This window comes from Barbus barbus (genome assembly GCF_936440315.1).
Source record: "Barbus barbus genome assembly, chromosome: 30".
In the NCBI taxonomy this organism is placed as follows: Eukaryota; Metazoa; Chordata; class Actinopteri; order Cypriniformes; family Cyprinidae; genus Barbus; species Barbus barbus.
The window spans coordinates 15815872-15839275 of record NC_136758.1 but is presented as its reverse complement, the minus strand read 5'-3'; the positions used below and the strand labels follow the sequence as shown (position 1 = coordinate 15839275).

At 39.6% G+C, this 23404-nt stretch overlaps 1 protein-coding gene across 13 annotated transcripts in view; it reads left to right on the top strand.

The window, feature by feature from the left end:
• The window catches only part of LOC306850660 (protein quaking-A-like), an 82010-nt gene that overhangs the window by 19896 nt on the left and 38710 nt on the right, over nucleotides 1-23404 (top strand). For all 13 annotated transcript variants that reach the window (XR_013782427.1, XR_013782428.1, XM_079386415.1 and 10 more), the window contains exons 2-3: nucleotides 6875-7017; nucleotides 20480-20596. Coding sequence is in view for 11 of the 13 variants with exons in the window: in XM_079386415.1 (XP_079242541.1) it covers nucleotides 6875-7017; nucleotides 20480-20596 (260 nt within the window). In the remaining 2 variants the exon portion in view is untranslated. The remainder of the gene's footprint in view (nucleotides 1-6874; nucleotides 7018-20479; nucleotides 20597-23404) is intronic.

Sequence of the window (23404 nt, the reverse complement as noted above, 5' to 3'; positions counted from 1 at the left end):
ACTAACCAGCCTCTCATGCATTCTAGAGTGTTCAGTGATTGTGTGCTCATTTGAGAGCCCCCACCTCTGCCTTCACTACCTCTTTTCCACTGAACTGATGCTGGTGCTCATCCAGGGAATCTTTCAGCATCGGCCAGCACTTCCACTGAATTGAGCCGAACAATTACAGTGTGACACTTTGCAGACATAACCCCGCTAATCGAGCACTGGGTGCAAGGGGCACTTGATTGTTGGAATTCAGACCTGGATCTGGTTCAGTATTTATAAAAAAAAAAAAAAAAAAAAAAAACACTAGCTGACTGATTATGATGTTACATTGCATTAATTGTTCACTCAATCAAAAATGGAAATGCTGTTGGAATTTACTCACTTTCAAGATGTTCCAAACCTCTGACTAATTTTCTGTGGAACATAAAAGTAGATACTAAGAAATGACTCAGTGTTGCTTTTTTGTTTTTGTCCATACAATGGAAGAAAAAAAAGCAACCAAATCATTCTTCAAAACATCAGTCAAACAGAAAACAAAAACACAAAGTACAACATGAGGCTAAAGTAATCAGTGTTGGATGAACCTTTGATGTATTGCAATAATCATGTTTATAAACGGTGGAAACTTGAACCATAGTTGTTAAATTAATTTCAGTAAATTCTTTTCTGTAGGTTGTTGGATTCAGTGGGAGTGTTGTAGTTCGGTTTCTGGTAACTGATTACATTTGAGTTGGTGCGTGGCAGCACCAACCATGTAAGCTCTGAATGAGCGAGACAGAGATTTTTCTTCTTCTGTGTTTGACTTTTTCACCTCTCCCTTCCTCTTTCTCAGAAGCAGAAGTCTTTTTTCTTTTTTCTCCAGACAGTGAGCCGAGGCACTGCCCAAAATAATGAATGTTTATTTATGAAATTCAGCTCTAATATTTACAGAAGACAGTCTCTGTGAAAATCTGGTTCTCTGAGCAGTTGGGCCTCTCGTCAGTTAAAGTAGAGAAACTGCAATAAACAAACAAAAAAAATCAGTTCATTACTCTGAGACCAGTCAATGCCCACTGACAATACTTGAGTGTCTTACATTTACTAATTTTCTCATTCCTGTTAAATTTAGAATGGATATTCTTTATTGTACAGTTTTTCAAGTTACGTCCTGGTGGGGATGGACACGCATACAAGCAGAACTTTTTGTTATTCACAGTCCGATTTGTTTTTTTTTATAGCATATTTCCGTAATGATGTTTTTGCAGTAGCAAGTGTTTACGGTTTAATTCTTTATGACATGGAAAATTTGGACTGCTTCAAGGAAATTGAGAATATCTTGCATGTTGTACCTGCATAAACAAGCTCCCATCACCTGATTTTTGACAAGCTGTTGCATCTCTTTAAACTCGGCAGCATATTTCTCTGGAAGAGCCATATTAATGCTGCAGGAAAATATTCTCCCTGGCAAAACATGAAATGCAGTGCTGAGTTCACAGAGTTCATGCATGAAGCAAACATTTCTGAAAGGATTTTTACTTGTTGGCCGTCAGCAGTGAAATATACTGAATTCTGGTTTTACACTTTCAAAAAAGGTGTGGACATTTGATAAGAAATGTACACACTTTCCAAAGGCCCTATCTCGAGCATACTGCCACCCACCCCCATCCCAAAGAATCCCCTCTTTTCTCAGTTTGGAAGTTAAGTGCAGAATTGAATTGTCTGTTGAGATAGTCGTTTTCAGCTTGAAAAAAATGGAGAATGCTTTAAGCAGGAATGTTGTGGCTGCAGAGGCTAGCTGTGCTTTATGATAGCTAAAGTGCATTGCTTCAAAGTGGAAAAACTTGTACATCAGCAGACTTTCATCTCAAGCACCTCTCTTTTATTTTAATCTTAAAGAGCTTTGAGCACTTTCCATCCTTTTGTGTAACAACTACTAAAGTAAAAGTGGAATCAGTTTCTTTAAACTCTCGCTGTTCGCTCCGCTTCATCCTCCTTCCCTTATCAATTAAGGGTTTTTTAAGAGAAATGGTAAATTCAGACCTTTTGAAACCAAGGCTTGTTCACTGTGCTGAGGTTTATACACTTTTGTTCCGATATTTGAAAAGCAGATGTGCTTGACTAATAATACTGGTATATTTAATTTTCTCAGCTGTTATAATGCTGGAATCCAAATGACAGATGAACACAAGATTTTAATTTTTTTTGTAATTTATGTCCATACAATAAAGTCAGTCAGGTCCAAAACATCAAAAGTTCAGTTCCTCTGGAGTTTTTGTTTTTTTTGTTTTTGTTTTCTAATAATAATAAAAAAAAATTATCAGCAGTGACCGATTTAACCATTGTTAAAAAACTGAGTTTAAAACTTTAAGGTTTTTAATTTCTATTTATCATATATTGTTGAAAACCATGACACATGACTCATCACATGACACTAAAAACTGAAGTAATGGCAGCTACAAAAAATAACAGGAATAAATTACATTTAAGAAATGTGTGTATATATATATATAATAGGGCTGGGCAAAAAAAATAGATTTTTCGATTAATCGTTTTTTTTCAAATGACATCGATATCGATTCTCAAAAGCCGCGAATCAATCTTTTCCAGTATTTATTTCAGCAAACATTTAAAACAAGATCTGATTAATGTGAATCTTATCATTAGTCTTCTCCACTAGACGTCACCCTCTTATTTACCTTGTGCGACGTTACAACAGAAAGCCTGTCATTCAGCGCTCATCATGGCGGAGATACTGTTGATGAGAACCAAGAACAAAGCAATATTTGCAAAGCTCAGGCAAAATTCTATAATAACATTACACATCTGTTGAAGCATTTGACATCACGCATAAGGCGTTATGATTTCCGCAATGAATGAATGGCAAATGGTGCGACACGCTGTCCGACCGACTCCGGTGCAGCGGAAGACAAGATGGCTCAGATTAAGCGATTGAAGTGTTTAGTTCTTGGATGTAATAATGAATATAGCAGTCATCATTTACTCACGACATCTGAGCCGCTGAAGATGCAGAGGACTAACGTTAATTTCATTTTGAAGGGAATGCACTGATCCCCGATCTGCCTAAATACGTCTGTTCGCCTAAATCATTCGTGATCCAGCTTTATCTACAGAAGAACTGAGTATAAGGGTTTTTATGACTCTAATCTTGCTAGTTAGCCTGTTTCATGGCTTAAGTTGAGCATGCTCCATATAAATATATACCTAGATGCCTCATTATCGACCGTTTCTATGGCCCGCGATACATGATCCGCCATTTTTGGACCGGTCTGTGAATCTTTGAGCGCATTGACTGTATACGTCTACAACAGCAAGTTATTGTATATCTTTGAATATTCATTGATTATTATGGTGAATGCGAGATGGCTGACACGTCAACGTATCTGGAGTGGTCTTATAGGGAATCTACACTTATCTATGGTCTGCTTGTCACTCCACGGAAGAGAGGGGCGGGGTCAGCAGAGCTCACGAGCATTTAAAGCAACATGGACTAGAGTAGCTTGATGAAAACAGCTGATTTTGACTCGGTAAAGGTGGTTTTAACACTACCACTGAGAAATTTTAATCAAAGTATGTTATAGACTTTTCAGTAAGACCCTAAAGAATCATATCAACTTGTGGAAAATGGGCATCCGATGACCCCTTTAACGTGCAGAAACTGTCAGAAAGGACTATTTAGCAGTCTTAAGACTGAATGTAACAACAATGCTGCTGCTGCTGCTACTACTACTACTATAAATATTAATAAATCTTTATTTTTAAAGGAATAATCACATTTGTTTTCTTTTCAATTTTAACAGTAAACCTCTGTTGTGCAGCACTTTGTTTGCCAAAAAATAAAGGGATTCAATTTTCATTTGATTAGAATAAATTAAATTTGTTTTAATACTTCATCTGATTACAAGAAAAATTAAGAACATTTTATAGGGCCCTGTTATTTTTTTTTAAATAAAGGACCATATACACAAAGAATAGGTTTAAAATACAGCCCTGTGGCTCTTAATTTCTTTTTATTAATTCACCATTTGTAAACTGTTTACAGTTCATTTTTAGAAATATCAATGGAATTTGTATTAACTATATTCCCTACCCAGCCCTAATGTATAATTTTATTTATAATTATATATTTATTTTTTCTAATTGATGTCTGTAAATCTTTTCCCCCACCCCTAATGTGTAGGGTAGCCCACAGGCTGCGTTTTCATAACCACACAGCGACCTGTAGTTTATTTATGGGTAGTGGAACAGGCAGCACATGATCAGCATACCTATCAAACTGAACCCAGAGCAGTCAGAACTTGCACAACCATTTTTACCCCCCCAGCAGCCTGACCCCTGAGCGATTGTGGGGCTCAGTGTCTTGCGGAATGGACCAGGATTTGTTGTCACCACTTCTCCATATTCCTGCCTCACCCCTTAGTAGAATTTAAACTGCAACCTTTGTGCTGGCAAACAAGGTACTTAACCATTAGGCTACCAGCGACCTGGGCGTTGAACTTAAGGTTCACCACAGAGGTTTTGCCTGCTAATGGCATGTGCTCGATATAGTCTCTCTCTCTCTCTGCTACTTTATGGTAATGTGGCATTTCACTGGCTCTCTCCTTCAGCCAAAGGACAGAAACACTTTAGTTTCTATTTTTCATTGGCTCTTTTTTTAAGTGCACACTAAAAGAGTGCTTTTAGGTGCGACGGTTGAGAGTGTGTATGTGTGACAAAGACAGGCAAAAATAAAACAATTTATAACGCAGATTATCATTTACACTGAAGTTTATTTCTGATGTATATTCAAAGGTCACATGGCGAGGGATGTATACTGTGTGATCCTCGGAGAAGATTTAAATGAACGGCGTTCTTGTTCATGACCCATTTCTGGTTGAGTCGAGGATATTTAAATTTTTTAATTCCTGCTTTTACTTTAAACTACTCTTGCAGTCCAAGAATATTAAACATGCAGACACGCAGCCCTTTTACTCCAGAGAGCCAGAGAGAAATCCTTCCTGCTGTAGTGTGTTGAAAGGTGGAAGGAGGGACACTGGGTGAAAGCAGGGACGGAAAAAGAGAAGGGTGGAGGAATATGAGGTTGTGCTCGGGCCTAGAGAGAAGATATATCTGCAGCAATTGTCACCTCTTCTGGGACTCATTGCATGTGTGAGATAATATTTAATTGTGTTAAAGGTTTCATCCTTACATGTCCCATGAGCTGCTGTTGTTTTGATCTGGGTGTTGCGTCACTCTTCAACCCCTCCTAGGATTTTGTGGCCCCATGAAATGCGCGCACACACACACACTCACTCAGTATCAGTGTTGTAGGACATTAGTTGCATTTCATCAGAGAATGCTGCAAATCCATTGACTTCTATATGGATTGGTGTGTAGGAAAAAATCCAAGGGTTTGTAAAAGTAACATTCCATGTAACCAAAAATTACTCTTACGTATGCATCTAGCAGCCAATGAGAATTTCAGTGGGATTGGTCCAGTTGTCTTTTAGGAAATCCAATTTGCTCTAGTCCCATTTGTTTTCAGACTGACCTGGATCTTACACTTTTCTAGTCGTCAAATGCTCGGGCAAAAAAGCATATCAATTAAGTGAGTTAACTACTGTTAATTAATGAAATGCATAATTTAGAGTTTTTAAAATGTGTGAAGTGACTTAAAGTTATATTCATCAAATAGCATATTAAGCGTAATAATAATGAACCTTTTTTTGCCTGCATGTGTTGTAAATATTCTTTGTTTAATGTCTGTTTTTGTTGCTCTCCTTTCTGTCCTTCCACTGTATAGATCTGTGATTTAGTGCCTTTAAGTTTGTGATTGTAATTTCTGACCTGTGCGCCTTTTGTAACATAATGCTCGTATCAGTGCTTGTGATTGGTGGACTCTGTAAGCTTTACCTTTCCCCTCTCCTATCAGAGCAGCTTGTTGCTGAGCTAGTGCCTGCATCTGTGCCTGTGATTGGTCTACACTCCCATTACTCCTTCATTTTTTTTAGTCCGAGTTTTTTCTGTGTGTAAGCACTAGTAATGCTGTGATCCCACTTTTCTTTTTTCTTGATGCTGCCCTGAGACAGCTGACCACATGTCAGTGCTGAATTATGTCTAGTACAGAGTGCAATACATGCAGACTGTTGCTTTGCGTTTTCAATGTTCAATTTTAATGTGTAAATTGTTACAAAAATTAACAATTAACTTTTTAAAAACATGAAAAAAATCTTACTGACAGTAGTGTTTGCACAGTTGGAGGATGATTTGAATTCCAGCTCGTTTGTCAAATAAGGCTATCATGTAACTCCAGAACATTTGGAACAATGCACGATTCATTGCACGGTTCTGGACAACCATGACTAAACCTAGTATTGCATTTGCATGCCTGGTGCTCATTCCATTTCAAAACGCTACCAACGTTCCGTCACATTTCCAGGTATCAGATCGGTATGTCCCAAGTAATTACTCTTAATGTAGATAGTTCTTTTTGTCTAATGCACTCCTATATTCCACAACAGGTGTGTTTTCTGCGCCATCTGGTTGTTTCAAACCCTAACTATCAGCTCATTTAGCTCACTAGGTTTTAAAGCACAGCCGCTATGTGTGAGAGAGGGAATGAGCGTGAGGGTAAACTGTGTGTGTATAAGCGTGACAGGAATTGACATCCTGAGCTTAATCATGTTTTGGCAGCAGCAGTTTAACCTCATCTGGAGCTGCCAGCTATGAAAGAGTCTCTGTTTAAAAGATCTCACTGTGTTCATGTGAGTTCCTGTTACTGTGAAACTTAAAAATATTTGTTGATTTTTCATGATATTTGGCAACTGAATTTGGGGGGAAATGCACTGGAAATGCACTTTTCTCTCACTTAGCAGTTTCTGATCTGTTTGTGTCTTTTGTCTACCTGTAGAGATAACCAGAGTGAGGAAAGACATGTATAACGACACAGTGAACGGTCTGGTGGACAAACACCCCCTGGAGTTACCAGAGCCAGTGGGACCTATCGTACATCTACAGGAGAAACTCTTCGTACCGGTCAAAGAGTATCCAGATGTAAGTCTCACACAAGCACTTTGAATATTTTTCTGTCTTGTGCTGCTGCTAGAATCAAGCACAGTGATTGAGTGTTACTGTAGTGACAGATGACTGACAGTAACAGTGTCTGATGAAATCTAGAGGTGAGAAGGTTTACTCCTGGTTCTCTAGTGGGGGAAACATGTCTTTTGGGAGTAAATGAGGCCTCTCTGTCATAAGCTAGTTAAGCAGTAGTAGTTTTTATCAGTCCCCTGCAGGGAACTAGGAATGGTGCCGGAATGCCACAGGCCATGTTCTAGTAGTGTGTGGAGTGGAGTGTGTTCCACGTTGAAGAGAACTCTTTCCACCAGCAAGTGAAGTGAAGTGACATTCAGCCAAGTATGGTGACCCATACTCGGAATTCGTGCTCTGCATTTAACCCATCCAAAGTGCACACACACAGCAGTGAACACACACACACCGTGAACATACACCCGGAGCAGTGGGCAGCCATTTTATGCTGCAGCGCCCGGGGAGCAGTTGGGGGTTCGGTGCCTTGCTCAAGGGCACCTCAGTCGTGGTATTGAGGGTGGAGAGAGCGCTGGACATTCACTCCCCCCACCTACAATTCCTGCCGGCCCGAGACTTGAACCCGCAACCTTTGGATTACAAGGCAGACTCTCTAACCATTAGGCCACGACTTCCCCTGATATAGCTAACACATGATATAGCTTGATGTTTAGATGATCATGTTTGACATTCCTCTCATATTTGCAGACAGAAACACACACACACTAGTGGTCCATGTCACACAGGGAGCAATTCTGCTGCCTAATTCTTCTAGGTGGACAAGGGAGAGGGGAAGAGGGAGAAAAAGAGGGTCAGTAGAGCATGAAATACGTTTTCCCTCTGATGGCCCTGATAAAGGCCACCCCATCTGTCCCAGCGGACCACCACACACACGTAACCCCAGGTTTCCCGCAGTTTGAAGCACAGTTAATTATGACGGAGGCTGCTGCTCTGCTTATCTTTTATTTTTTGCAGAATGTTTCTTTTTTTAAATTGGCCTTTACTTTAAGCACTTCCTGTAAAGATTACTGCTTTACTTGAGAAAAATATTCACCTTTGTATGACCCAGAAAGCTGTACATTAAGTTAATTTTACTATGGATAAGGGGGTATTATTAGGAGTGATACAAATTTGAGAGTGGGGAAACTTAAAGTTTTGGTGTTTTACTCTCACAGAGACCATTTTATCAAAAATACAGTAAAAACAGAAAAACTTTGAAACATTATTATAGTTAGTTTTTCTATTTTAATGTTTTCATGATTGCAAACCTGAGGGCAAATTGTCTCTTTAATGTATATAGATGTTTAAGAGTGTGTTCATGTGACTGTCGGTCTCAGAATAGCAGGAACAGCTACTGGAAAATATGGCTTACCGGTATAGAATGAACACCCCAGCTCTGTCATGCCATGGAAAATAGAGTGACTGTATGTGTGTTTGAACAAATTGAAGTAGGAGGACACATGCGCACACACACACACACACACACCCCAGTGTACATAGAATCCCCAGCTGACCCTCTCAAATCTGTTTCTCTCACTGTGTTCCCTGCAAGTCTCGCCTCATTATTCTTCCCCCTGGTGGTTAGCATGAGTCACTGTTTCACAACACATATACACACACACACACACACACACACACACGTTTCCACCCTAATGTTCTAAACACGCAGGGAAAGGAAGAATAATTGAGCAGGGAAACACTAGCGTTCTCTTCAGTCACAGTCTCTCTGATTTGCTCTTTCAGGCAAGAGATTTGGCTCGGCCATCCAATCAGTGTTCATGATTGGTGATTCAGAGGTGTTGATATTTAAATAATGATTTCTCGGTTGCCTTTCAGTAAGATGGAAGATATTTCATTGGTGTTTTATAACGTAAACTTGCTGTATATTAAACACACTACAGTTTGACACCTGTTCTAGTTACAGTTCAGCTTGCTTTACATTTTGAGCTCAATTTACAATTCTAGCACTTATACTGTAAAAGGTTATTTTAAAGAGAAGTCTAATGGAGGAGAGAGGTCCCGTTTAAAGTGTTGAGTGAGAAGGTAAAAGCATGCAGGAAGAACCGCATGTAGGCTCATCCACCAAGGTCAGGCCCCTCGTTCCTACTAAACGTCTGATTGTGCGCTATTGCTTTGAGAATGAATGGAAAACAGTCACTGTTTTTAAAATAAGCAGACCCAGTCCTGGACTTTTCCATATGTGTGTGATTGTTTTCAGTATTTTCAAGTTTTTTATAAAATTTTATTTGTAACATGCACTATCATATGCAGTGCGACATGATTTTTATGACTGTCCATATATAGAATAAAATTAACATGGGATATGGCTGCTCGACTATGACAAAAATCAAAATCACGGTTATTTTGGTCAATAGTGTAATCACTATTTTTCAACACGATTATTAGTGGGCCATATAACCAAAAAAAACAATTATTAAAATCTAAAGTATTCAGATAACAGCCTATAGAAATTGAATAATCAAACGTAAAATGAAACCACATAGTCTTCACTGTAAGAATTAAACTTCCTTTATTTCTTATTAAAGCTACAAAAGCCCTTCTGTGAAGAGCAGTGAGTGGTTTTGTCTGTCTTTTGTTGTTTGATTAATAAAGCGCAGTCGGCAGCAGGAATATAGCCCGTTGTCACGGAGTTGCACGGATCCAATTTACTGTTCCACGCGTATTTTCAGTTTCATCTGTTTACATTAATTTATTACATAACCGACGAGGGTTTACGGGAATAATCACCAAGCGCCGCATTGACACATTTTTGCGTGCATTTGACCATTTAGGCGCATACATTCAGCTAAAAGATGACTTTACATGTCTGTGTTCTGTTCCATCTCTGAGCGCATACCGTTACACACATACTGAGGAACAGCGCAAGTTCTCTTTTGCGCTTTTTTGAAAACATTAATAAATCTAATCAACTTTAATAACTCAAGCACGTCTCATTTTGCAAAAGTCACGTTACATGATTTTATTTACACGTGAAAATGGGCTTTTATGGAGGAGTGAAAGCACACTGCTGGAAAGGGGGTGGAATGGGGCACAATAATCATTTTATCTCGATTATTGTATTTTAATAATCGTTGGAGGCCGATATCGAAACTGAATTTCGATTAATTGCACAGCCCTAACATGGGAATTTAATTAACATGGGAATAGAAAGGACATAGGAATGAAAACAGAGTATCAACATGAAACAAACAATGGATAGGAAATGCAAGAAAAAAAATGTATAACAGGAACACAACTTAGAAAATAGAAACATAGATTCTATAAGTACTTTGAGCCTGAATCTAACACACACTCGTGGGTAATTAGGCCTAGGATCCTCTGTCTTCACCACAGAACGTCCATTTCATAAAAATAGCTTATCCTGCGAACGTAACCTGTTAGTTTTCAAGTGTTTGTCTGTGAGCTTGTGAACACTTGTGCGGCCTATCAAAAGAATCTAATCTTAGATCAAACATCGGGGTCAACCTGTGACCTTCAAAACATCTTTGAATGCACTCCAGTAGCTGCCCTGTTTATAAACCTGTCTATATACCGTAACAGTCTTTCTCTCCAGAGCTTTTCAGATGGAATAGATTGACTGGAAAAAAAAAGATGGCTGACAGAACAGGTCTATCTGGAAGTGACAGTTTTCCTCCCCCTCTCTCTTGCTCTATCTTTGTCTTTCCTCTAGTGCTGCCAGTGAGTTTCAGCGAGACGTTTAGCTCCCTCACTCCTTGGGCAAAATCCTATTACATTTCCTGTCATCTACAAACTGCTTTTTGCTGTAATGTTGCGGTGTGTGTGTGTGTTGCAGGCTGCACACTGTTATGATGTATGTCTGTGGCCACAGGGTTGTATAAATAATTCCGATTCATTTAGTTGGTTACATTGTAATTTCGTTCACATGTTGCACAAACATCTGTATCGGTACACACAGACACATCTGCATCAGCACATTGTTTGCACAGTTTCAGCTAAATTCCCTCTCTCACAACGGCATTATTCAGGCCATATGTGTGCAGTTGAAACATCTGATCTTTTCTCTGAGATTCAGGAAGTGGTCAGCCCTGGATTCTGGTTAACTTCACTTAACACCAGCTACGTGAATTTTCAGTTGCAATCAGCCCTCCGAAGCAACAAACTATTAATAGTCATTCTTGAGCTAAGGACGAATGGGCCTCCTGTCTTTTGTTATTGAAGGTTTTTTTTATTGTGATTTTCTTCCCTGCCTTATGAAAGATGGAAGAGCAGGGTGGTGGGTCCGTTGGGGGATGGAAAATTTATTATTATTATTTTTTTTTTTATGTGAGGCAATATTGAGGTTTGGTAGCTTGGAGATCAGACTAAAGCCTCCAGTTCTAATTTGCAGGTTATTACTGGGGCTTTTGAAGCCAAAGGACTCCAATCGAGCCTCGCAAATGACACCGAACCATTTCTGAAAAGCTCACTGATTTATCAGAGGAGGCCCGCCCGCACACAAGGACCCACTCGTCACCGCTTTTCGGTAGATGTGCGCCTTTTCATTCCCCTGACGTTCATTCTTAATTGCTATTTGTACACGCAGATGTTTAAAGGTTTCTGCATGCTCTCAGAAGTGTAGTTTAAAAATTATAGCACCACTGCTCATTCAAAACATTTTTAACGTCAGCTGTCCTGCAGAACGTGCTGGAATTGTTGGAAAAGCACCATGGTGTTGTCGCAATTTAAACCTCAAAAGCTGTATTTCAAACCTAATGGTAGAGATGTAATGAAACAAACTAAAACAAGCCACAGAAAGAATCATTAGTATTCAGTCTACCAACATGTTGGTTTCTCTAGTACCAAGATGGCAGATTTGGCCATCATGGGTGTGTTCTGACATGCCTGTGATGCCCAAAAACATTTTCTATGTAGGCAGCTCACTAGATTTTGAAACACAGCCTGTGTGTGTGTGTGTGAGAGAGAGAGAGAGGCTGATGAATTTCAGAGACTGTAATTGGGGGCCTCCGCAGACAGTCTTGGCAGGTGGACTACAAGCCAACAACATCTTCAGGGATGCATATGAAATTGTGTGTGTGTCCAGTGCAGTTGGCTGACGCACAGAGAGAGAGAGGGAGAGATTACATCCTCGCTACCTCCTCTGCCCTGTTCAGCATGCTCGTGTTAATTCAGACACAAATTACATTTGGCTCCGAAAGAAAGAGGGCAGGAATGACAGTCAAAGCAAATTGATGCAGATTTCATCCATGGATTTTTCTCGAATCCATAAGTAAAGGCACTTCCTATTAATAGTAACCATACCAATCACCTCTGTATAATGTTGTTCCTTATATGGATGTCATTTTATATATTAATTGCTTGTGATGTTTTTATTATTCAATAAAAAAATAAGATGAAGTACTTTTCTACAATTACACTTCTGCTAACTTTTGTATTTGTTTGCTCTTGATATTGCGGTACTGTTAATATCGCTGACTCTCGAATGATAAATGGCTTATGCTTTTCCTCATTTGTAAGTCGCCTTGGATAAAAGCGTCTGTTAAATGATTAAATGTAAATGGAACTGTAGCTTTTAGTAACACTAGTCATCTGTTAAACCACCTGTTTACCGCACCACCACTGCGCTCATGTGGCTTTTGTTTGCTTATATTTTGTTATTGTGTGTCAGGACTAAATGCTGGGAGCTTACAAAGATTGATTTTGCTCCTGGTGTTTAGAGAGGATTAAACGAGAGAAAGAGAGGTAACTAGATGAAAAAAGATGATTTATATTAGGGATAACGGGCTGCCTCTAACACACGCACAAACACACTATCTCACTCTATCTCTCTCCCTCTCATCCATTCATCTCTCATTCTCTTTAGAGAGAGTAATTACTTTGCTCTCAAAGGACTTGTGTCATAATGTTTCAGATTGGATTTTCTGCCCTCCAAATTATAGCGCACACACACATAGAGAAGGAGAGTGAGGGATATAGAAGTCTAATTTGGACTGGCTGTAAGGTTTGGCCTGTTGGAATGCTGTGTTGCGACTTCAGTTTGGATGACTACGTTTGGAATTGTCTTGTGTGATTTGCATGTGCATTTGTTTGTTGGCCTCGTCATAAATCTGAGAAAACCCTTGATCTGTCACACTTCAACAATATGATCATATGATCAAACAATCCCATGTGCTGGTATTATTGTGTGTCTGGCAGAAATAGTATTGGGCTACAAATAATTTGGAACAAATTAAGTGTTTCCATTCGTTTTTTTTTTTTTTGTCATATGAGCAGCAAGTCAGTAGTTAGAGTTGTTTAAGCTTTAAAACTGCTAAAGGCTAGAATTTTTCAATGCTTGCATCCAATCTGAAGCTATCAAACATATTTGATATTTTAAGCCAAATTTAGAACACGCATAATTTTAATGTGCCATGCGTCTCCTAGCAATGAGGCACAGGTTTCTGCTAGAGTTTCTTGGGTTCAGAACATCTTGTATTATATTATGTGACACCCAAGTCTTTCTCTTATCACATTCAATTTAGACTGCGAGTTCACCACTTGGCTAAAACTATTTTATTTTACCTTGGTGCTGTAGATTCAGTAGCAACACAGGTAAACCTTTCAAAGTGTTTTAATAGACTATTCCTTTGCATCAATAGAAGAATTTAGAGAGACATCCTTGAATTGTTAGTCAATAATCTATTGGCTTTGACCTTTTAATAAAATAATAATAAAACAAGTTCTAAACAAACCAGATTCCGTTCCCAACCTGACTCAGCTGCCAATGGAGATGAAACTGTTTCTCAGCTCTGCCACACCACACGCTTACTTAACACAGGTTAATTAGTAATTAGCAGGGGCATCTGATAGGTTATCTCTGCTTCTCGCTCACTCTCCCACACTCAGTTTCTCTATCTGTCTCTCTCTAGATATATGGTACATAGATTAATTGAATGATATGCTGAAACTTTTGAGATTGTATTTTTATGATGAAATAATACAGAAAACCAAGCAGACACTGCAGCAGCAGAATGATCATGGTTTGTAATGTGTTCCTCCTTCCCTCTGGAGGATTGAACTAATGTGATGCAGAGTGCGAGACAAAATGCAAATATGGAGCATAGAGAGAGAGCGAGGAGGTGTACAGGGATGACTAAGGTAAGAAATGAAGTGCTGAATAGAGAGGATGTGTAAAGCTGCAGAGGAAGACGGAGTTGAGGCAGAGGTGATGCTGTGTGCTGACACCTGTTTACAGAACCAACTGAAAAATAGAGGACAGAGCAGAATACAGAAGTGATGTGGTGAGAGAGAAGACTGTTTTTTGTTTTTTTTTGTTTTTTACAAATCTGGTGACAGATGTGCTTACACTGTGGTGAGCAGATTGTTATTTCAGTGTGTGTGTGTGAAGAGTGTCTTGTATCACTCCACTGGGAGGCCGCAGTTGGATGCATTACCTCTGATTTTCCTTTCCAACTCGTTGGAATAGCTGTTTTCAGCACTCTTCCTCCTCTCTCCACATGAGCCCTCTCCCTGTTTTCTTGGTGTTGTCCAGAACTGAATGGAGCCTCGACTAGTACAGCATTTAATGCAGTATTGTACTTCACTCTCTCTTTTTCCATCTGGCCTCAGCTGATAACAGAATATAAACAAATAGGGCTGATTTTCAAGTTCTGCTAAATTAACTTACTCTGTTGCTTTGTTTGGTCCCTGTTGTTCACTTTTTATTAATATTTTTGCATCATACCAAATTAGAAGATCCCTGTGTAATTTACAGCATTCACTGAGAAAGTTTATTTCATAAGTTAGCTAAATGAGAGTTAGAGCTGAAGTATACCCAAAATGACAGAATTGATTGAAATTCAAATCATCCAAGAGATCAAAGAAAAAGGGCCAGGTCTATGCCACAAAGTGTTACCAAAGAGAAGTCTGTCACCAGATCTAGTTAAAACATTTTTGTTAAAATTACAAAGTATTTTTTTATGAAACATGCATGAATCAATTGTTCACAATAGGATCTACAACATGCATTTTGAAAATAGTTAAAATGGTGCTTCTGTGTAGTTTGTGTGTGTGGAGAGGATCAGCTTGAGGTATTTATGTATGGAGTAAATATGTTCAATACTTTTTTAGTAGAAATGTTGGGGTTTTCTGAACTTTTAAGATCAATGTTTGAGTTGTCAGCATGGAACTATACAAGCTTGTTTGGTGTGTGGTTTTTGACCTTGTGTGTTGATTTATCTGTCAACACCTACAGGTTGATTTGAATAAACGCTGACTGGTGCAGTCTGATTGGTGTGAATGCTGACTGCCTGCATTTTCATTGGTCATGGAGAGTGCCTGAATACACCCCATCAAAAGACACAACCTTATTTAGAAACACAGACCCCAGACAGACACAGCCTATGGTTAAACCAAGCAAACTGATCACAATTGCGTGTGTTCTATTGTGATCTTCAGAACTTCAGCTTTTAAACTTTGACCTTCACACATCTTGAAATTACGGTTGGAGTTTCGACTGCCCTTCAATCCTTTTCCATCCCAGATGAGAAGTGACAGAATTTTTCGTAATCCCATTTTCCTTTCTTTCTGCTCGTCATCTTTTCTCAGCACAGATTTGTGTTCTTGGTGATGCCGTTACCAGTAAGTGTTAAACTTTCTGTAATAAAGGGTTGTGACCTTATGAGCAAGGTGGAGTGATTGTGATGGAGGAGAGCGAGGTAGAAGGAGAGAGGAGGGGAGCGGGTAGGTAGGAGGTATAATGTTGCGATAGCGTTGCTGCTCGTTTGTCTCTGTCAGGTCCCTCAGCTACGTCCCTGAACTGCTCAACTCTCCGCTTGCTCTCACATTTAGGCTGTTCTGTTATACATCCCTACAGCTTAACACTGACACCCTCGCACACACACTCCCGTGCACAGCATATAGATTTTTCAGTTATGTGGGCATGTCACCAAGGTTCACAGTGACGTAACGAAATAGCAACTGAAGGACATTGATTCTCTCTTTACCCTCTCTTAGGACCCCTGTTCATCAAATCAAACATAACTAATTTGAATGATTCTGAATAACTCTGAATGGTGTTGTGTGTGTGTGTGTGTGTGTGTGTGTGTGTGTTATGTTTTGGCTATTCAGTGTCTTTTAGAACTATGGCAGGATTGTATTAGTTTCCTCGCTATAAAATGTTTTGAAAACAACAATAGTCTGACTAGAATGACACAACAAAAGTGCATCGCTCCCATTATGCTCAACAAAGCTGTCTACACTAGAAGCATCTGAATCTGTGACACGTGAACTCCCTGCGCATATTTTTCGTGGGTTGCAGCGCTATTCTAGTCAGTTTCTTCTCCACGTCTGTCTGAAATAAAAAAAAAAAAAAAAACATTTTGAATTGAGTGATCATAAATGTGTGAATAGGATGCTGTGAGTACAACTTCGTTTTTTTTCTTGTGTAAATGACTGCAGCGGTCAAGTTGTTGTGTATTTCTGTCTGGTGTGTCTGGATTTTATTAGATTTTCCTTGTTGATGAAATGACTAAATGAGCTGATGTGTGCCTCACACACACACAGAGCCCTGTTTTTTAGTGGCAGACGTTTGTGTGGCAGCAGGGTGGAATTTTCCAGGGTTTTTGCGGTTGATCTCTGCCCCTCTCAGACTCTCTCGCAAACACGAGTGCCACCATATAGTCAAAACATTCTCTCGTTGTCGTCTAAACACGCTAGTATTTCTCTCTCCTTCTCCTGTATCACTCCCCTCGTGCCTCCCTTCCTCCCTCTACAGGAAGTAAAATGGTGGCATCTCCTCCAGGCTGTAATTACTGTCTGGTTCCAGTATTCAAAGTGAACAATTTCCCCCACCGCATCAGGCCGCTGCTCTCTGCCATGTCCAATCAACATCAACACACACATACGCACAGAGGAGAATCCGCTCTCATCTGCATGGAGGGCGAGATTGTGCAGGTGTGCTCCTGTGGAAGAGAGGGAGTGATAGAAGTTTTGATGCTAACTGATCATCCTGACATGTCGTGTTGTTGCATATGTATTTTTGCTGCTGTTTTATCACCGTCTGATTTGTTTACAGTGTGCGTGACTGTTACGACTGGGACAGTCAGCGCACATGTTCACCTAAGGCATTGTCACTTCTGGTTGTCTTATGATGATGGTGACACATGATGTGGCGTGCGGCGCTGCTGCTTCAGTGCACAGTTTTACACGTATATCCTGATCAGCGTCTCATGAGAGCATTTGGAATGTGTGTGTAGAACTCCAGTGGTTCTGATCCACCTACACAGTGAGAGCTGTCGGATTACGCTGCGTCATCTGTGTTGAAACAATAAGCCGTCAGAGAAGCAGAATTGTTTTCCTGTTTATCCAGGCCATGCCGCCTGTTCCTAGGGTTTGACTAATCGTGAGTCAGTCTTTTGAGTTCCTTTCTGATGATCTTATTGCCCACTGTAAAGTCTTAAGAGTGACAACTGCCATTAATTTTGCCTTTTGAATCCTGTACAGAGTGTTGGTTCTTGACGCAGTAGCATAAGACTTTTAACAAGAAACATGGCAAGCGTTAAAGCTGTTAGCTAACCAAGCTAATAGTAGCGACCGGCAACAAATTGTACAAAGAATTGTTTGTTTTTAAACCCATTTAATCCCATTGTCTACTTTGAGAAAGAAATGTACCGTTTATAAGTTGTCAGTTGTAAATTGATTTTATTTATCTATGTACATTAGCCATTTAAAAACGTTTAAATGCTTAGGAAAATTCTTTTTTTGCCCCTCTGTTAAAGATCCCAAAACAAGTATATATTCCTGATATAATGCAGATGCACTATTGTAAGTTTGGGGTCGATACAATTTTATGTATTTATTGATTTTGAAAAATATTTTTTATACAGGAAGGATGCATTCAATTGATCTAAATTGATAGTAAAACTTTTGATTCAAAGAATCCAGAAAAAAATTATTTTAAGTGAGCAGCGCATCCAAACAGTGGAGCGGATCACATAACAAGTGCTCAGGGTCGTTTATGGTAAATAACTTTCAGTGCTATATCCTTGTATTTTTATCTAAAGCTAAACACGCTTTATTCAAGCCCTTTCAGCTCCGTGCGCTTTCTCTCTCTCTCTCCGGACGTGCGACAAGTTCAAGAGCTGCCGCGGTTATTTTAACAACAACAGAAACACTGTGACAGGCAAAATTATAATTACTTTCACTAAAATACAGCAGAAAAAACAATGCTGCAAATAGTTATTTTTCTTACTATTTATCTATAACCAATACTCAAACCAGATGTAACAAGACGTTTCTGATCTACATTTAGCAATATTAATCTGTAGGCTAAGAACATGTATAATTGTTGTTAGGTTGGAATTTAAACTTTGAAACTGTTATCTATCTTTTCTGCTCAAGATGACAACGTTTTGTTTGTCCAGCGTTAGAGAGAGGACAAAATAAATAGAAACATTTAAACTCCAATATGGAGAAATCTGATGTAACTCATAAGGTTTAATACCGTACAATAGAAGACTCAAGAGGAAAAAAGAAACTGAAACATTTAAACTACTGAAAGAACGGAGTAGTTTGATCACTGTTATAATATAATTCACGGGTCGGGTAATAAATGCATTCTGATTACTTGCGGGCGGGTCGCGGGTGGATAAAATCATAAATGATGCAATATTAACTACTTTTTTTATTAAATAAATTTTTTTCATTAGGCAGACGATTTCATTTGTGTGTGTTCGCCTGATCGGGAAGTTGCAGTGACAGAAACGGTGACATTCCAGATAAAATTTAAAAGGAGTAAAGCCTCTTTTAATGCCAAAGAAGATATTTTGATTTATAAATAAATGTTCATAGAGCGGCCACGATCAGCTCCGTGGAGTCGTAAAGCCTCCGCTCCGCAGATGTGCAGTGATGCGCAGATCAGCTCTAAGGTCACTGAATCTGCTATTAAAAATGAACCATCCATTCATCATATCATCATGCAAAACATACACGAATTAGCTTGAAACATCATAGCATTTCCACACCAGCGATGACTTGCAGCATCCCACGCATATATATGTCCTCACGTGTTGACTTCATCAAATTGCGATCGGTTCATGAGATCGGCCAAATGTATGAGTACCAATCGAGTCATAAAATGCGATGATCGGAGCATCCCTAAAATGCATCCAATACATCAAAAAATTTTAAATGTGTAAAAGTCATTTCAGTTCTAAACATACATTTCGTATTTATATTTATTTGGCAGTCAGTACCTGAACTTTTTGTGAGTGATAGAATGTGGTAAATAACCAAACTCTGTGTGTGCAGAACTGGATTAAGCACTTGGAAGAGGAGCGACAAACATATTAAGCTGCAGTGTGTATGTGGCCTCTATTCATACAGGACAGGATTAAGCACTTACAAGAAGACTGACTCTCTCTGTCTTTACCCTGAGTCAGAAGTCAACTGATAGAGATAGAGAGTGAAAAAGAGTGGATTTTATTTTATTATTTTTATTTGGAGCAGTGCTGTCGGAGTGGCACTGTAAAGCTGGGAGGATTAGGGAGGTAAATAAAGCGTGCTCTCAGACAAAGCCCCCCGAGCACAGCGTCAGGGACAAGGGCCACGATAAGACCCCTCCCCTTCTTTAATTTCCCCCCCGTTGTTTCATTTCTTATTTACATTACATACAGCCGGCTTTTCCCTTTCCGTGCCTCGGAGCACGATAACAGAAAGAGAGAATTATGAAGGACATAAAAAATGAAGAGCAGGAAGGAGGAGAAGCAAGAAAGAGGCTTTGCAGCGCTGCTTAGCATTCTGTTTGGCAAACATGAGCTTGACAATGTTTGAGCTCTCGTTTTCTATCCGACTTCTTGATTCGTTGTAGCCGTAGCTCATAAACGGCTGCCAGAGGAGGAAGAGTGATTAGCCGCCTGGTCAGTTGAGGTATTTACGTCAGTTGTTGTTTTATTTTATTTTTTTATTTAATTTGAAAAAGTGCCTTGACGCTTGCTTGTCAGAAGCTGGAGCTAATTGAATTATTAGGGTTGGAGAGAGGTTTTTTGTGTCTGTTGCTTGAAATAAACAATTACACACCATGCTCACAATATCAGGCAGAGAATTCTAAGGATTTTATTGTGCAGCTAATTGAATTGTCTCTTTGACAACCCCCCCCTCCCACGTCATTCCACTACACAAAGATTCTCTCCAGTGAACTCTTTATATGGGAGAATTGTCAACTTCTTCTCTTTTCACAAATGATGTTATGTTTCAATTAAAGTGATAGCCTATAGTTTTGGAACAACGGGAAGGTGCTTTCCATGGTGAAAACATTTATTAATAGATGAAGTATTTATGTAAATTTAAGTGTGACCCACTCCTTGTGATTTTATCAGCATATTGTATGTATACAAAACATCCTGTTTTCAGTAAAAGATGCTCAGAGTTTCTGAATGCTTTCTAATCTCCCTCTCTTTGCGTTTTGTTTTTCCAGTATAATTTTGTTGGGAGAATTCTTGGCCCTCGTGGACTCACAGCAAAGCAGCTGGAGGCAGAGACTGGCTGCAAGATCATGGTTAGAGGGAGGAGCTCCATGAGAGACAGAAAGAAGGTGAGACATGCAACCAAACATTAGTTTTTGATAGAGGATATAGACCGGACATTTACTGATATTAACAAAAATGACATCTGTAAAAGATTAACTAACACCTAATTTATACAGGGTCAATTTAAATTTAGTATTGTGCCCTAATTCATACTTGAGCCATGTTTCAAACTGGTTCTCACAGCAGGACCCATCACTGGTCAAATTCGCTGCATGTTGTCCTGATCTGCACTGTCCATATGGGCAGATGATTTGTCCATGCTGTGCAGTTCAGTTTGAGATTTGATTTTTGTGTAAAAATGGTAGCACATAATAAAAAAAGTGGGGCACCAGCACAACTTGTGAAAAAATTGTTGCACCAGCAGGACATGTCGAACCAGCTTGGACAAATGTGACCACTTAGTCACAATTTGGAGCTTTCTCAACCCCTCTTCCTCCTTCACATACAGTGTTCTGCTGACGTTTGCCATTTGTATCCAGTTTGTCCCTAATGAGCCAATTCACTCATTTGTTCTCGCCAATGACTTTCTTTTCCTATCTCCTGCACACTCACGGTTAGCTCGCACGGCTTCGGCTGAGGCCCAGTTCTATTTCAGGACTGGATGTGGTGGTGTGGGTGTCAGATAGAACAAAAGCACATGGTAGACATACTAGAAAGTAGGACCCAGTTCTTTCTTTACAGCCTCAGAAGAGACCCGCTGTGTGATCAGCAGAGGAAGAGCTAAACCCTGAATGATGGGAAATTATGGCTTCAGGTGGGAGTTGTGTAGTACAGAGACATAACAGTACTGTCCCGTCAGCTTTAGCAGAGACTTTCTCGAGAGTTGGGCAAAATGACATTTGTACGTGTAACTGCTCAGCACTACATGCTGAAAAATCAGAAGAAATGAGTGATTCTGTAGTAAGCAACTGTGCTGATTTAATTCTAAAGTGTTGATCAATCCACAGAGACCTTTTTGCCAGGAATCAGCATTATTTGGCCAGTGTAGTCTTAGTCTTTCTCTTCGTATCTCTATCAGCGTCCCAGTGGAGCGGTTTTATCAGGAAATCCCCATCACTGTGCATTAGCATTATCTCTCACACACACATACACACACACCTGGGCCCCAGCTGTGCTCCCCTCTGGAGAAAGCATATGTGTGAACTCAAGGGCTTGATGCAGAAATTGATTAATCCTAGAAAGAAGTTCTCTCTCATCTCTCTTCCTTTATATAGCATTTCTATAGTGTTTGTCTTCTGTTGCCATGCTGAATGGAGAACACACACTCTTGTCTGAATGACTAATCTAAAGCTTGTTAGAATACTCCCAACACAGAGAATGAGCTTCCTAATGGAGTTTCTCAGAATAGTCTCCTGACTGATTCTGTCATACTCCCTTTCCACTGAAATGTTGCTTATTCTTGGCTGGGGTACCTGCGAATCTCTCGCATTTCCAACGATTTTCAGTGGAGCCAAAAGCTGATATAACTGACCGTTACTACATTAGGGAGCACATTATGTTCCACTGATGTTACTGTCCACAATCCAACATTGAGCTTGGTCTTTACTTGCTCCTAGTTCATGCTCGTAATGTTAAGATAAACATTTTAAAGTGGGTATGAAATTAAAATTTACCATATTTTTTTAAATGCATATTATTGATCTTATTGTGAATGATTCATCCATGCATGTTTTATTTTTAATTTTGTTTGACCTTTTAATTGTTAATCAAAATATCTGTATGCTGGACTTCTCCAATCATTACGGCGTTACAATTGACTGCAAGTTTGCGTTCAGATATGCCACCATCCAATTAACAATCAGTTCATAGAACCAAGTCCCCATCTTACGTTTTTCTTTTGTTAATCGGTTTTACTTGAATGTATATCATAATACCAAAGAAAAGTTCTGTCACTACTGTAGTTACATCTTTAAAGGTGGGGTATTTAATTTTTCAAAAACACTTTAGAAAACTGAGTCGGGGCAGAGTACCAAAACAAACTTGTAGCCAATCAGCAGTAAAGAGGCGTGTCTACTCATGATATGAAGGAGAGAGCATTCAGTGAACAGCCGAGCGATAGAAAGATAGAGATGAAAAAACAAGAGGAATATGTCTGCGGAACAATAAGGCAAGAAGTAGGACCCATGTAAATATCGGATCAGCTTTCCAGTACTGGAGAGAACTCAAGGAGCGGAAGGCCTGCGATTGGACGCCGAGATTGCTTTGGTTCTTCTCGATTGGTAACACAGTGTCTACACCGCATGTGCCGCGACGTAACAGCTAAAATTTGCCTACACTGGGCGCCAGGGATGGAAATTAGCACCCGCCACCAGCCAAATGCGGGTGATTTTGTGTTGTGGCGGGTAAACTCGCTTCACCTACCGGCCACCGTGGCGGGTAAATAAAAATAGCATACTGTTTCACACGGACGGCGGACACATTTAGAGGAGGCACCTAATGTTAGAGCCTGCAATACTGCGGTTTCACCAGTGTGGCACTGTAGCGCAAGACTGTAGTTCAGCCCTCCTGGATGCATTCAAGAGAAGAAGACATACAGCGCTTCAGAGAAAATGCACCTGAACTTGAGCGGCGATTGGATGAACATGTTAATATATAGCTCGCTTTCGTCTCAGTAACTAAATAAACACAATAAAAACTGACAGCAGTGTGAAAACAGCATTTAAAAATGCATCTGATTACAACGATGTGGATGTTTGAATGAGCTCTGCTTTTCAGTAATGTAATGTCCGGACTAAAGCAGCTCTCCAGTGTGGAGCTAGCTAATTATTAAATATTTTTATTAGTGGGAAAAAAAGTGACAGTTTGGTTTACAG